Source organism: Quercus suber, unplaced genomic scaffold, assembly GCF_002906115.3.
Source record: "Quercus suber isolate HL8 unplaced genomic scaffold, Cork oak 2.0 scaffold_154, whole genome shotgun sequence".
Lineage (NCBI taxonomy): Eukaryota > Viridiplantae > Streptophyta > Magnoliopsida > Fagales > Fagaceae > Quercus > Quercus suber.
The window spans coordinates 1,077,742-1,090,874 of record NW_027069615.1 but is presented as its reverse complement, the minus strand read 5'-3'; the positions used below and the strand labels follow the sequence as shown (position 1 = coordinate 1,090,874).

The following is a 13,133-nucleotide window of genomic DNA, read 5'->3' as shown; positions in this document are numbered from 1 at the left end:
CATAGGTTTGAGTCCGAGGACCATGCAATACCTTGGTTCTGTCTAGTACCCAGGTACAATGGTGTGAATAGTTTTACCATAGGCTTGGGTCCGAGGACCATGCAATACCTTGGTTCTGTCTACCACTTCTATTTTTCTGTAAGTATTTAGTTTCCCCATAGGTTTGAGTCCGAGGACCATGCAATACCTTGGTTCTGTCTAGTACCCAGGTACAATGGTGTGAATAGTTTTACCATAAGCTTGGGTCTGAGAACCATGCAATACCTTGGTTCTGTCTACCACTTCTATTTTTCTGTAAATAGGGGTTTGTCCTTGGACTGCTTTACTGGAGATGATTCCCCCTTGGGTCGGATTATGATCTTTACACATGGCGTTGATCTCGCCTCCAGCTCGAGCCCCCATCTTTTTCATTTATGAAGCATCCTTTGTCCGTTCGTGTTCCGCGCTTGACGCTTTGGTGAGCGAGACGCGCCTTCATTAATGTCCTCGTGAATTAACACGAGTTCAACGGTCTACGGCCCCCTTGGAATTTGGTAACTTCATTATTAGCCCTGCTAATAACTCTTTTCTCGAATTCTGCATGAATTAATTCTCACCAACCCTCATCCCCTATATAAGGTGGGTGGATGGTTTCTCCACACTCCATGAACCTCCCAACACAAACAAAAAGAACACACCCTTTCAGCCCCCCAAGCCCCTTTAACAACCCCGCCGGAATTGTGACTGGAGTTGGCAAATATGAGGCGGCTTTGGGCGGATGTGAGGACATCCATGCCAAGAGCCGTTATGGCCACAGCCCCCACTGGGCTTCCGGTGCAGCAGAATCTAGGCGTAACCCAGATGGCGCCATACAAGGTGGCTTGGAGGGATGTCGTTGAAGTACCTAACGTCTCTCCTTGGAGCGCACCCCCGACGAAGAAGACGTGCAAATTCATTTCATGGGCGGTGCTCGAGTGTTGCCGTCTCCAACGGCCAACACTCGTGAGGATTGGAGAGAATCAAGGGAACATCACGGGGGAGGGTGTCCCGGAGCCCCTGCATCTGCTCCTCTCTCTGTTCAAGCTCCGCCGCTCTGAGAAAGGAGTTGTTGGTGGCCTTGAAACAAGTTGGCCCTCCCCCTTCCCTGCTTTTAGTGTCAAGCTCTCCCATTCTCTTGATGCCAATAAAAGCACGACTTGAGACTTCCCTCTGGCTAGTTTTTTAGGGCGGGTCCACCTGGGCCTCTGATTGTAGAACTAGCTGGTAGGATTAGCTTGTAAATTTGTTTGTAAAGCACGCCTGCCTGAGCCTCTGATTGTAATTTATACTTTTTCTATTTATGAAATAATATCAAGATTTCTCTTTTCGCTGTCAAATCTTCTATTTTCTATTTTTTTTTTTTGTACTTCGCTAACCTACTATAAAACGACTACTTAGAACAATCGCCTGGTGCGCCGGCCAGCGCACTAATCCTTCCCACAGACGGCGCCAATTGTAGGGACTCAATTTGGATTTGACCCTAGAGTATGAATGGGTTTTCAGCCCAACAAGCCCAAACAATAAATTTATAGAGAGTGGATTGAAGGTTTAGGCACTGGCCGTCGTTCACCAAACATGAACTTTCTTCTTTTATAAAAGAAAATACTTAGAACTTATTTACAACTGGGGGGATGCTCCTCGGCTCGTGGCCGAGGAGCCCTTTTTCTTCTCCTCCTTTTTTCCCCCCCTATCTTACTTTACTCACTTTTCTTATATAGTCTTCATCGTCCTATCTCGTTCTTCCATCTGTTGATCATCCATTCGCCTTTCTTCTGGCCGTCCGTCCCCTCAGAGGTCTTATCAGTACTCAAGTGGTTCACTCTGATCAACGTTGCCCTGCTAAGGGGTTATATCCCCATTAATGTGGCCAGAGGGGTTAGGTGAATGCATTAAGTGTGAGGGTGACAGCTTGCTCTGGGCCTGGTCTTTCCCAAAATCATCCTTGGCATGCCGAGGACGAAGAGGTCCTCGGCGTGGATCCGGAAAAGAGGTCTTCCCCAATTTAGCCTTGAATGGTCAGTCTTCCTTGGCGTGGGCCTTGGGCCTACTACACGATGGGCTGAGGCTATCAGGCCCACGGGCCCCACACCTACAAATTGTGGAATAGACGTTTGATGTTAGAATTTCCAATGTTGTAGCATCTTATTCTATTTAATGAGGCCACTCCCTCCTTCAAAAGAAAAAAAAAAAAAAAATTCAAGCATTGTAGAGGTTTATGAGCTTTGTAGCTCAACTAATATTTCATGGTGTTTCCAACAAAAACTTTTAGTGCTCAAAATTCAAATCTTCCTCTCTTATTATATCTATTGAATTATTAAAAAAAAACTTGTGGGGCCTGTTAGTTAAAAAGATGTAGTAATCCTTAGAAGTGGGCTCGGGGCCCAACGGCCCAATCCGAGGACGCTTAGTTATCCGAGGATAGCCTAAAAATTTTTATTAAATGGATAATATAGGAGAAAGGAGTGGATATTGTATACAGCGGCATAACGCACGTCCGAGGACACCAAAGTCCGAGGTGAATGTAACTTTCATTTTATTTAGGAGACTCCGCAAAGTTGTATCTGAACTGGAAATTGGGTATAAACCTAAGGAGGAGTCGGGGAAGGTAGCAAATATCTTCCAAGGCCATCACCTCCACATTAAATGCTTTCCAGCTAACCCTCTGGCCGCATTAATGTGGAGCTGATACCTGAACAGTGACTAAGCAGCTTTATGGCCACTAAGCAAAAGTTCCGGTAGGTGCTAGATGGGACAGAAAGGAGCTCCCAAGATAAGAACTACACGTGTACGATGGAAATGGAGGAGAGAACGGAGTATATAACATAGAAACGAATGAAATAAGAAGGGGGATGGTCCATAAAAAAAAGAAAGGGGAGAGGAACTGAAGGAGAGCCGAAGAGAGTTTTTCTCATTGAATTAACCTAAAATATCCCTTGTTACTTGATGAGTATAACATTTCCTGTCAAATGGTACTAGTTCTTGTACCCATGCTCTAAAAATTTATTGTTTGGGCTTGTTGGGCTGAAAACCCATTCATACTCTGGGTCCAATCCAAATTGAGTCCCCACAAAACTTAACATAAACGGGGCCCTGATGAATGCAAAATTATAAAACCTTTTGATGCATACAGAATATGAAAACCGACCTTTGGGGTTTTCCATTGGGAACGCAAGTCCAACAAACATGATAATTTTATTTTCAAAGAAAAAAAAAAGGGCAAAAATCAGAATTGGAAATATAGAATGCAACCAAAAGAACAAATCCTGCTTACATTGAATCTTGCTCACATTAGAAAAACCTGACACAATTTCATGAGTTAACTAATGAAAGCAAGATTACAATAAGTGTGAGAGAGGGTTTGAACCTAAATTCCCTTTATGAGATTTATTAGATCATGCCACGAAACTACAAAATTCTTGGCAATTAGTGAAAGCTAAAAAAAAAAACCATGCATCCATAATCTGAAAGCTAGCACAAGTAGATTTATATGGATTAAAAAACTCTAAGGTTTTAGGGAAATTTCACCATGAAGTTCTTAAAATTCTATTATTGTATTCTGAAATGCATTTATTGAATTTTAAAATGGGTTGTTAATGTTCTAGTAAATATTTAAATTATTGATGATGTAGTAAAAATACGATCCATTTTTTTGATGCACAAGGTTATAATAATTTTATAGTAGTGTTTCTTTTAAGAACCTAAAACATTAACTTATTAAGTGCAAACTTGAAAGACTACACATGAATAGTGCCTTTAATTGTTGAATGCATTGATTGTATTTTGCTGTATCAAGATTTTAAATAAAAATCAGCTATTATTGTTTTAGACTTCTAATATATATAATTTATATAGGTTGGGTTCAACTTACACCGGTGTAATTCTAAGTAATGTTACACCAACTAATAACTTGTTACATAATTCATATTTTGAAAATTTCATTGTTGAATTACGTGTTCCATTCGATCCGTAAACTCATCTTTTATACATTATTTTAAACTAAAAAAATTTGAATTTAAACAATTAATTGATGACATAATTATTAATCTTTGATCACCTCAAAATTTTGCAAGCATGGAGAATATACAAAGATAATGTAATCTAATGGTGGATTTATCAAAATTCACATCCAATTAAAAAATATTGAGTAGTGTAACATTACTTAAAGTTACTCCAAATATAACTTGGAACCATCCCTATATATATATATATATGTTGTAACAAAATTCAATCATTTCATTTCAAATTAAATGAATAAGGTTTTGAGAATTCTATTCCATTGTGGTTCACTGTCTAGATTGTTCTTAATCATATAACTCTTCTATTCCATGGCGATAGTGTGGCAAAAGAGAACCACAAATTGAGGTGACTATTTATCACCACTAAGGATAACAAAATATCATACAAAGAAAGAAAGAAAGAAAAATCATACCTTTCAATTGTACCATCCTCACTACAACAAACTTGAGTTTTTTCAACATTTTTTTATCTATGGTTACTGAAAAATGTTAATAAAACCTCTAAGTTTCTGCGGTTGTACTCAACTGTTGATCAAAATAAGGAAATTAACCTACTTATTTCCATAGTTGGCACAACGGTTGAAACAAGTGTAAAAAAAAATTAAATAAAAGTTTTATCCATGGGCTTGATGAATGTAGAAGATAAACTACATCTTACCATCCCTATATATATATATATATATATATATATGTTGTAACAAAATTCAATCATTTCATTTCAAATTAAATGAATAAGGTTTTGAGAATTCTATTCCATTGTGGTTCACTGTCTAGATTGTTCTTAATCATATAACTCTTCTATTCCATGGCGATAGTGTGGCAAAAGAGAACCACAAATTGAGGTGACTATTTATCACCACTAAGGATAACAAAATATCATACAAAGAAAGAAAGAAAGAAAAATCATACCTTTCAATTGTACCATCCTCACTACAACAAACTTGAGTTTTTTCAACATTTTTTTATCTATGGTTACTGAAAAATGTTAATAAAACCTCTAAGTTTCTGCGGTTGTACTCAACTGTTGATCAAAATAAGGAAATTAACCTACTTATTTCCATAGTTGGCACAACGGTTGAAACAAGTGTAAAAAAAAATTAAATAAAAGTTTTATCCATGGGCTTGATGAATGTAGAAGATAAACTACATCTTTTGTGTGTGTTTGGATTTGGAATAAAATTGTAAATTATTTCTCTATTCAACTTATTTTTGCCACTACTTATGGGTCCCACTACACTTTTTGGCACTATTCATGGGCTCCACTATACTATTTCAATTAACTTTTACATTTATTTACAGTACTTTCAGTAATAAGTTTTCAGTTTCAGCAAAATAAGCGGTATCCAAACAGACCCTTTATCTACGATTGTCAATGTTAAGAATTAGAAACACGGAACTTATATAAAGCTACAAAACAAATCAAAGTTTTATAGATAGCTCTCACAGTTTCTCATTTTCTCTCTAGTAGCTCAAATCTCTCTCACACAAAACTTAGAAATTTCAAAGCCAATTTCATAGCTCTCAATCATGGAAATTTTTTAGTACTTTTTTCAATAGTTTCAACCGTTGAAAATAACTAAATTTCTTGTAGTGCCTACACCACTACCAAACCGACATCTTCATTCCATATTTGGGGAATACACCATTATTATAATCCCATACCATCATGCTTCCTCTTAATAATTCTTGCTCCATTATTATCTAAAAAAATCACATATACAAATCAATCACACATAATCTTCACATGACTTTGAATTTGAAACAATAATTTGCCTTTGGTGGGCACTTTTGCATAGAAAGTAAAAACTGCCTCAAAGTGGAGGAGAGTCCAGTCTAAAAATATAACCAAACATGTGATATATAATAGACCATGAGAAAGTGGTCCAGTGAATAAATGAGACTACAATGATGAAAGGTTGGCTTTTCTCGAGTGTTTGGAGCTTAGTGATTATTTCCTTCTGCCTTTCTCAAGTTTCAATCATTCCATGCTTAACTTCTTCTACATTTTTATTTTTCCATGAATTGGGTAAAATTGATATTATTGGTAGCTCATCCATGGTTCCATTGGTTTGAAATGGATTAGCAAATGAGAGCCTCTAGGTGTTTTTTTGTTGTTGTTGTTGTTGAAAATATTCATTCATCATTGTGGACATGCTCCTATTTATATTGACTATTAAGTGAATGTGCCTTGTAACATAGTAATATGCCTTTTGACCTTTAAACCATAACCCTCAAACTTTGAAATTCTACTACAGATAAGGCAATTTTTACAAATTAATCACAATTACTTTTACACAGACCAATATATATATATATATATATTGTAAAGTTGTGATTTACAACTATGTTTTATGTTGGTTTTATTCTATGACAAAAAATGTTGTAATTGTATTAATTTTGTTAGGACATATGTGGAACATGTTTGAACATATGTTATTTAGAATTGGCTAATCCTTTGACAAACACACTTTACTTGTAATTGGCTAGATCTAGAATGTATTTAATACTTTAAGGAACAAGAGTTCGAGTCTGAGTCAAAGTATTGAAGTCATGCAAATCTGTCCAAGAATCAAGTGAAGAAGTGCTGTTCATTAAATCTCGACAGATATCTTGACAGATGTATCTATCGAGATTTAATATTTGAAACTTGACAGATAGCTTGACAGCTATATCTATTGAGAATTACGAAATTTAGATTTCCAGATCTATTTTTCACACATATCCAAGTTATTTGTATAGAGTTTCTTTTCTCACAACCCTAGACATATATTGAAAGGCCGTCTCAGTGGATGCAAATGTTGTCGCACTTGTTGTTACATGCATATTATGACCGAAGATAATCTGTCATAGTTCATTTTTCTCTTAAAGATGTTGCTGTATTTGTACGCCGTAGAGTTTTGTAACCAAGAAACTTCTTGATCTTTATCATATGGATGAATTGAAGAACTTTGCAGCCAACATCTTTATCAAGTTAGCGTGTTAGTCACGTATTGAGATCCGTGCATCGATTGGTTAGTCATGTACTTGGAGCCATGCATTGAAATAAGAGATTGTCACTACATTACAAGTCCAATTGTGTATTGGGGTAAGAGTTCAACTATATGTTAGTATATAGTACTGAGATTCCTTTACTTGTAACCGCTTGTTTTGATAATAGTAGATTTTCGGGAGTGGTGACCTTAAATTCACCCGGTGGGGTTTTGACTTTGTGGTTTTCCCCATTCATAAACAAACCACCAGTGTCAAATTTAATTTTTGCTGCATTTAGTTATTTGGTGATTTGTTTGTGCTACCACATGTATTGCATGTTAATTGACTTAATTAATTAACTTGGCTAATTAATTGGTTAATTTACCTAAGGGGTCAATATATTCTTAGCCTATCAAATTTATTTCCTTGTATTTTGTGAGATTTTATTGTATTAGGTTTAATATTAAGTTGGTAAAGAATTAAGCATGCAATGAAGATCAGTGAAATTTCACGATTAGCTCGCAAGAAGTTTGTGAGTAAAGGTTTCAGCAAAAATGCCATATGAGAAGTACATGCTGGAAGCTGAAGAGTTAAGTGCCAGGTTGTATTTCACGAGTATTTCGTGAGACAGGCCATCCTGCAAGGTACCCACGAAACTCTCTTTCTAGAGGATTTTAAGTGTGATTTTATTACCCTTTACCCATACTATAAATATCCTCATTACCCACAAAAATGTAAGGAGGCCATTTAGAGAGAGAATTCTAGATAGGTTTCTACAACACAATCACCTTTTAGAGAGAGAGCTACTCATCTTTTAGTGAGAAATCATTATAGTTTCTTCTCCTTCCATCTCCCATTGTTATACCTTGAGAGGAGGTTTGTACTAAAAAACAACACACACCTATTCAGAGTGTAAAGAATGTTTTGGAGATTGGGAAGCATTTGAGATTTGCCAAAAGAAGCCGGTGAGGCTTGACGAATGCAATCAGATGGTATTGCGGGATCTAGATAACTAGTGAAAACAAGACTCTAAGAAGTTCGTTGGTAACAGAAGCTTGGAGGGCTCAAGTACATGGGGGCAAACTAGGCTTGGAGGGTCTTTTGTTATTTGTGTACTCTAACTTTATTCACTAGTAGATCGATTTCGACTTAGAGGGTCGCGAGAGGTTTTTCGCTAAGTTTTTTAGTTTCCTCTTTGATAACACATCTTGGTATTGTCTTATGTTTGCATCTCTCTTCCTAGCTCTTAAAACTTGTTATTTATTGTTCATTGTAGTTGGATATGGTTTAGAGTAATGTTACTAGTTTATTGCGCATATTTACTCTTGTTCTACACTTTGTTAAGTTAGAGTAAAAGCAATCTAGCCATAACTTTAAAATTGGGGTCTGAACAAGCTCTAGTATTTTCACACTAATTTGAGCTTTCATATATATATATATATATACACACACACACACATACTTGGTAGACGACCATGAGAGCCACAAGAAGACAAACTTCCTATCTTAGTGTCCAAGAATAGCACTTAACTACGTCTCTTCATATTCTACCTCCCTAGTAAAAGGAATCATTTGAAATGTTTATGAATTTGGATATTAACTTATTGTAGTCCACACGTTCATGTTCTAAAAATCCTTGTAATGTGCTTTATAGTTAGGAAAATGCTCCTCTATTCACCTCAACGTGATAAGGTAAAAATTTTTGTTATTGAACAAAACATCTGAACGTCAAACTCTCCATACACCCAAAAAAAAAAAAATTATATATATATATATAGAGAGAGAGAGAGAGAGTTATCTTTTTTTTTTTTTTTTTTTTTCCTTTCCTTTTTTGTGTGAAAAAATCTCTTAATGTCATATTACCATAATCAATGAGATAAATTTTTTTTTTGGTTAAGAGAAAGGAGATAAATCAATCATCAAATGTCGTACCCTTGGTCCTATTTTCTTGCTCAAAATTTTTGATATATTTGACACTTATTAAAAAAAGGGTAAAATACATATTTGATCCCTAACCTTTACACCATATTTCAATTTAATTCTTAACCTTTCAATTGTGTCAATCTGGTCCACAACCTTTCAATTTTGTGTCAATTTAGTCATTACTGTTATATTTTAGATGAAAATTGCTAACATGACAAACGGCCGAAGTAAAATTTAAGTTCATTGTCACATCAATCGAAGTAATTTTTTGTTTTGGTCATTAAACACATCATCAATTTTTATCTAAAAGATAACGGCAGAGACTAAATTGACACAGTACTGAAAGGTTAGGGACCAAATTGACACAATTGAAATATTAGAAATTAAATTGAAATATAATGTATAAGATAGGGACCAAATACGTAGTTACCTTTAAAAAAATTATTGAAATAATGTAATCTTTATAAGGAAAATGCTAAAGTTATTAATGAATGTAATTGGTGTTAAACAACATAATAAATAAATATTTAAATACTTTTTAATGTGATTAATGATACATCAATTGGTAAATTGTAAGAAGCAAAATTTGGAATGACAATTCTATTTCCGCTTTTAGTGTTCCCATTTTTACTCCACAAACTGAAATATGCTATGTGGTTTAAAAAAAAAAAAAAAAAAAAATCCTTTATTAGGAAATAAAAGAGACTATGTGGGGAGCTAAGATTAGTGGAGACCGGGGCACACAGTGAAAATATGAATTACTTAAAGTGGAATAGAATATTTTTATTAGTAAAATTTGTAGTAATACTTAGTATCCCTAACGAGTCCAAATCTTCTGTTCCACTTTTTCTGTTTCACTTTATACTCCACCAATAAATACTTGTCACGTATTCACCTAATTAATTAAATACTATTATTATTGATTTATTAATTCTACAGTTATTAATTAATAGTAGTATTTAATTAATTAGGTGAACACATGACAAGTATTTATTGGTGGAGTATAGAGTGGAACAAGAACAGTGGGACAGAAGATTTGGACTCATCCCTAACTTCACTTTTTCACAGACAGAGAAAAATGGTAATCAAGTTAGGGTTTATTTTTGTCCAAAATACAATGATATTTTTATAAAGCAAAAAGTTTCCTTCTGTTAGTTAATTAGGTGATTATATACGAAAAGAAAAGTAGATGAAACCCATGCAAAAGTTGCAGCAAAACTACGAAATCAATTCTCTGTGACGTAAACGGTGTCGTCTTGGCCCATCACAACCCATGCCAGTGCCCCTGTACTATATTCCACTGCTGCGTTTTGTGCTGCGCCTCTCACAATGTGACTTGATTAATCGTATGAATGTGATTGATTAATCCATTTACACGATCTCATCAAACTCTAAACTATAACAATAATGAAAATAGATATTCACTAAAGCGTGTAGTAAATGTTAAAACAAGTTTTGCATGTGCTATGGATCATGATTTTTGAGTTTATTAACTATTTCATCTGCAACACAAATCGCATTCTTTTCAGTTTTTTCTAGATAGAATACAGATCAATAGCATAGTTGTGCATAAAAGTGTGATGGCTAGTGTGATACTACGTTAGGAAAGAAATGCAATATGGCATGAGCCCTATTTCCTATATAAATCGAACCCTTTGCAGACCATTATTTTGCACACAATAAGGGAGATAATCTCAGTTCAAACATGAAGCTTTTCGGTTCCAAGGTTTCGCCATTGTTGGTTTTTATGTTGGTCATGACAACATTGGTGTGGCAAGGCAAAGCTACCCCTTGTGGTAGCACTTTCTTCTCAGCACTTGTTCAGCTGATACCTTGCAGGGCATCAGTTTCTCCTTTTAGCCCTATCCCACCAACTGAGGGCTGCTGCAGTGCCATTAAAGCTTTAGGCCAGCCTTGCTTGTGTGTGCTTGTGAATGGACCTCCAATATCTGGTGTGGACCGGAACATGGCCATGCTGCTCCCTGAAAAGTGCACCGCCAACTTCGAGCCATGTAAATTTCTCTTTTTTCAAAGATAAACTACTACTTATTCCAAAAATTTAATGAGTAACCTAAAAAATGAGATTCTTGACTTTATTAAGTGAAGTTAAAGGTTTGATACCATTATAAATTATCAATTGTCTAAAAAAAAAAAAAAAGCTTGAACTGTTTAGAAAATAGTAAATTTAATTTTAACTATTATTTTAACTTTTGACTTAATTATAAAGGCATAGAAACTTTGTATGACACACAATTGTCTATAAGTAGTATTTTTGGCATCGCATTTGAGTATAACAAGTTTGGTACCTAACCACATTTAAGAACAATGCCATTCTTAGAGCCCTTTGCAAATTTAGATCCTGTTCCCAGTTTTTCTTGCTGTTATAATGTGTTAAAAAGAATTAACCAATGAAAAACCTTGGCTTAAACTCAAAAACTCTGAATTTGAGTATGTATGTGACTTTACCTAAACTCCAAATCATTACGAACACATACCACATTGAAATTGCACTTGTCCCACCATTTAGTTTAAATCAATCGCAAATGATTAACAAAAGAACGTACTACTTAGAAGAATATTCTAAAAATTGCCCCCTTATTTTCTGTGAATCAATTATCTAACTTTCCTTTTTTTTTTTTGGTGGGTACAGGTGAAATCATGAAGTAATGTACAAGCCTAGACCTTAGCAGGCTTCTATGAATAAGCGTTTTAGATGTTTAATTTAGGAGTCTTGGCAGTATTTGTCTGATGCTGATCACAATAAGAGGATAGATGTCGAGATTATGTACTGAATCTTGTGGGTTTATGCTTTGATATATGAGTTATACTTGTTTTTTTAGTTTCAGCTAAAATATATTGCTTTTAGTTTATAAAAAAAAATTATGCTTGCTCTGTTTTGTAAGGTCATCCATCTCCCTAGCTCTATTCGTGAATATTGGTTTTTGCAGTCCTATTAGGCCTTTACTTTACTTGCTTTTGCTTAACAGATATACTGTTCGATGATTATGTAGTTGAGTAAGAAGAATGGCTTTGTTTTGGGAAAAAGAAATGATTTGACAGTTTGTAATTTTAAGATTTCAAAAAACACACACAATCAGCAAAATTTAGGGTTTACATACCTACATACAACATGAGCAAACTTGGACTAATTACCAACCATAATTTTGAAAACCACTCTTGGGCAGAGCAAGTACTTTGGTGGCCACCTCATCACTAGCTTAATTTAACCAAAAAAAAAAAATTCCAACACGATTGGGTCTAACCAAACCACTAAAATGAAGCAAGGCTGATTCTATTTTAAAATTTAATTTATTAAGTATTGTTAGTTTTTAGAACCCTGAACAAACTATGTTAAACCAGATAAAGGCCAAGTTATCAATTAAGTCAATTATGCAAGCCTTAGGTTTAACAATATATCAACCATATCATGCAACGGAAAATATAAATAACACAAGTTATGATAATCCAAAAAAACTAATGAAACAAACTAGTTTCAAGGTAAATAATCTAGAGGGACCAATCCTAAGAAAAACAATCCATTCTATCAAATAGAAATTATTAGGTTTTTAGACTCCTGTAAACTAGATTGTTTAACCTAATTAATTAACCAAGTGAATACTTAGGTTTATTATTCAGATTTAGGTTAAAATAATAAAGTCAAATCATGTAAAGTAGCGAAAAATAAAGAATACAATGATATAATCACTCAGGAAAACCAAATCAGTAAAAAATTTGGGGAGGATTTAACCTAGCTATCCTCAAGGTCAGATCTAGGTTAAAATAATAAAGTCAAATCATGTAAAGTAGCGAAAAATAAAGAATACAATGATATAATCACTCAGGAAAACCAAACCAGTAAAAAATTTGGAGCGGATTTAACTTAGCTATCCTCAAGGTAAAAAGCAAATCCACTATAGAGAATCAAGTTTACAATAAGACTTAGATCGTTCACATCCTATTGTTACCACGTGTAGAACTTACTGACATGACCACGTGCAAGCTCTGAATCCACGGACTCATTCTCTATTAGGCCTTTGCAACATAAGCACCCATAATTGTGATAAAAAACACAAACTCTCCTGTTTATGATTCAAAGACCACCCTTGAAGGTTTAAATCATCAGCACCTTTGATGACTAGAGAAGGCAACAACTTTTGCAATATCGGATCTTGAGATTTTCCAAGGAATAACACCAGTAGAAGACAT

At 34.8% G+C, this 13,133-nt stretch overlaps 1 protein-coding gene across 1 annotated transcript; it reads left to right on the top strand.

Moving 5' to 3' along the window:
- Window positions 1–10,632: 10,632 nt before the first annotated feature.
- Window positions 10,633–11,946, top strand: LOC112004908 (protein LIM1). Its single transcript, XM_065777369.1, has 2 exons — window positions 10,633–10,939; window positions 11,915–11,946. The coding sequence occupies exons 1-2, from the start codon at window positions 10,633–10,635 to the stop codon at window positions 11,944–11,946; spliced, it is 339 nt and encodes a 112-aa protein (XP_065633441.1).
- Window positions 11,947–13,133: the final 1,187 nt, after the last annotated feature.

Coding starts and splice junctions, on each gene's coding strand:
- LOC112004908 (XM_065777369.1), top strand. CDS start 10,633: ATGAAGCTTTTCGGTTCCAAGGTTTCGCCATTGTTGGTTTTTATGTTG. Junction 10,940..11,914: donor CACCGCCAACTTCGAGCCAT/GTAAATTTCTCT, acceptor TTTGCTTAACAG/ATATACTGTTCGATGATTAT.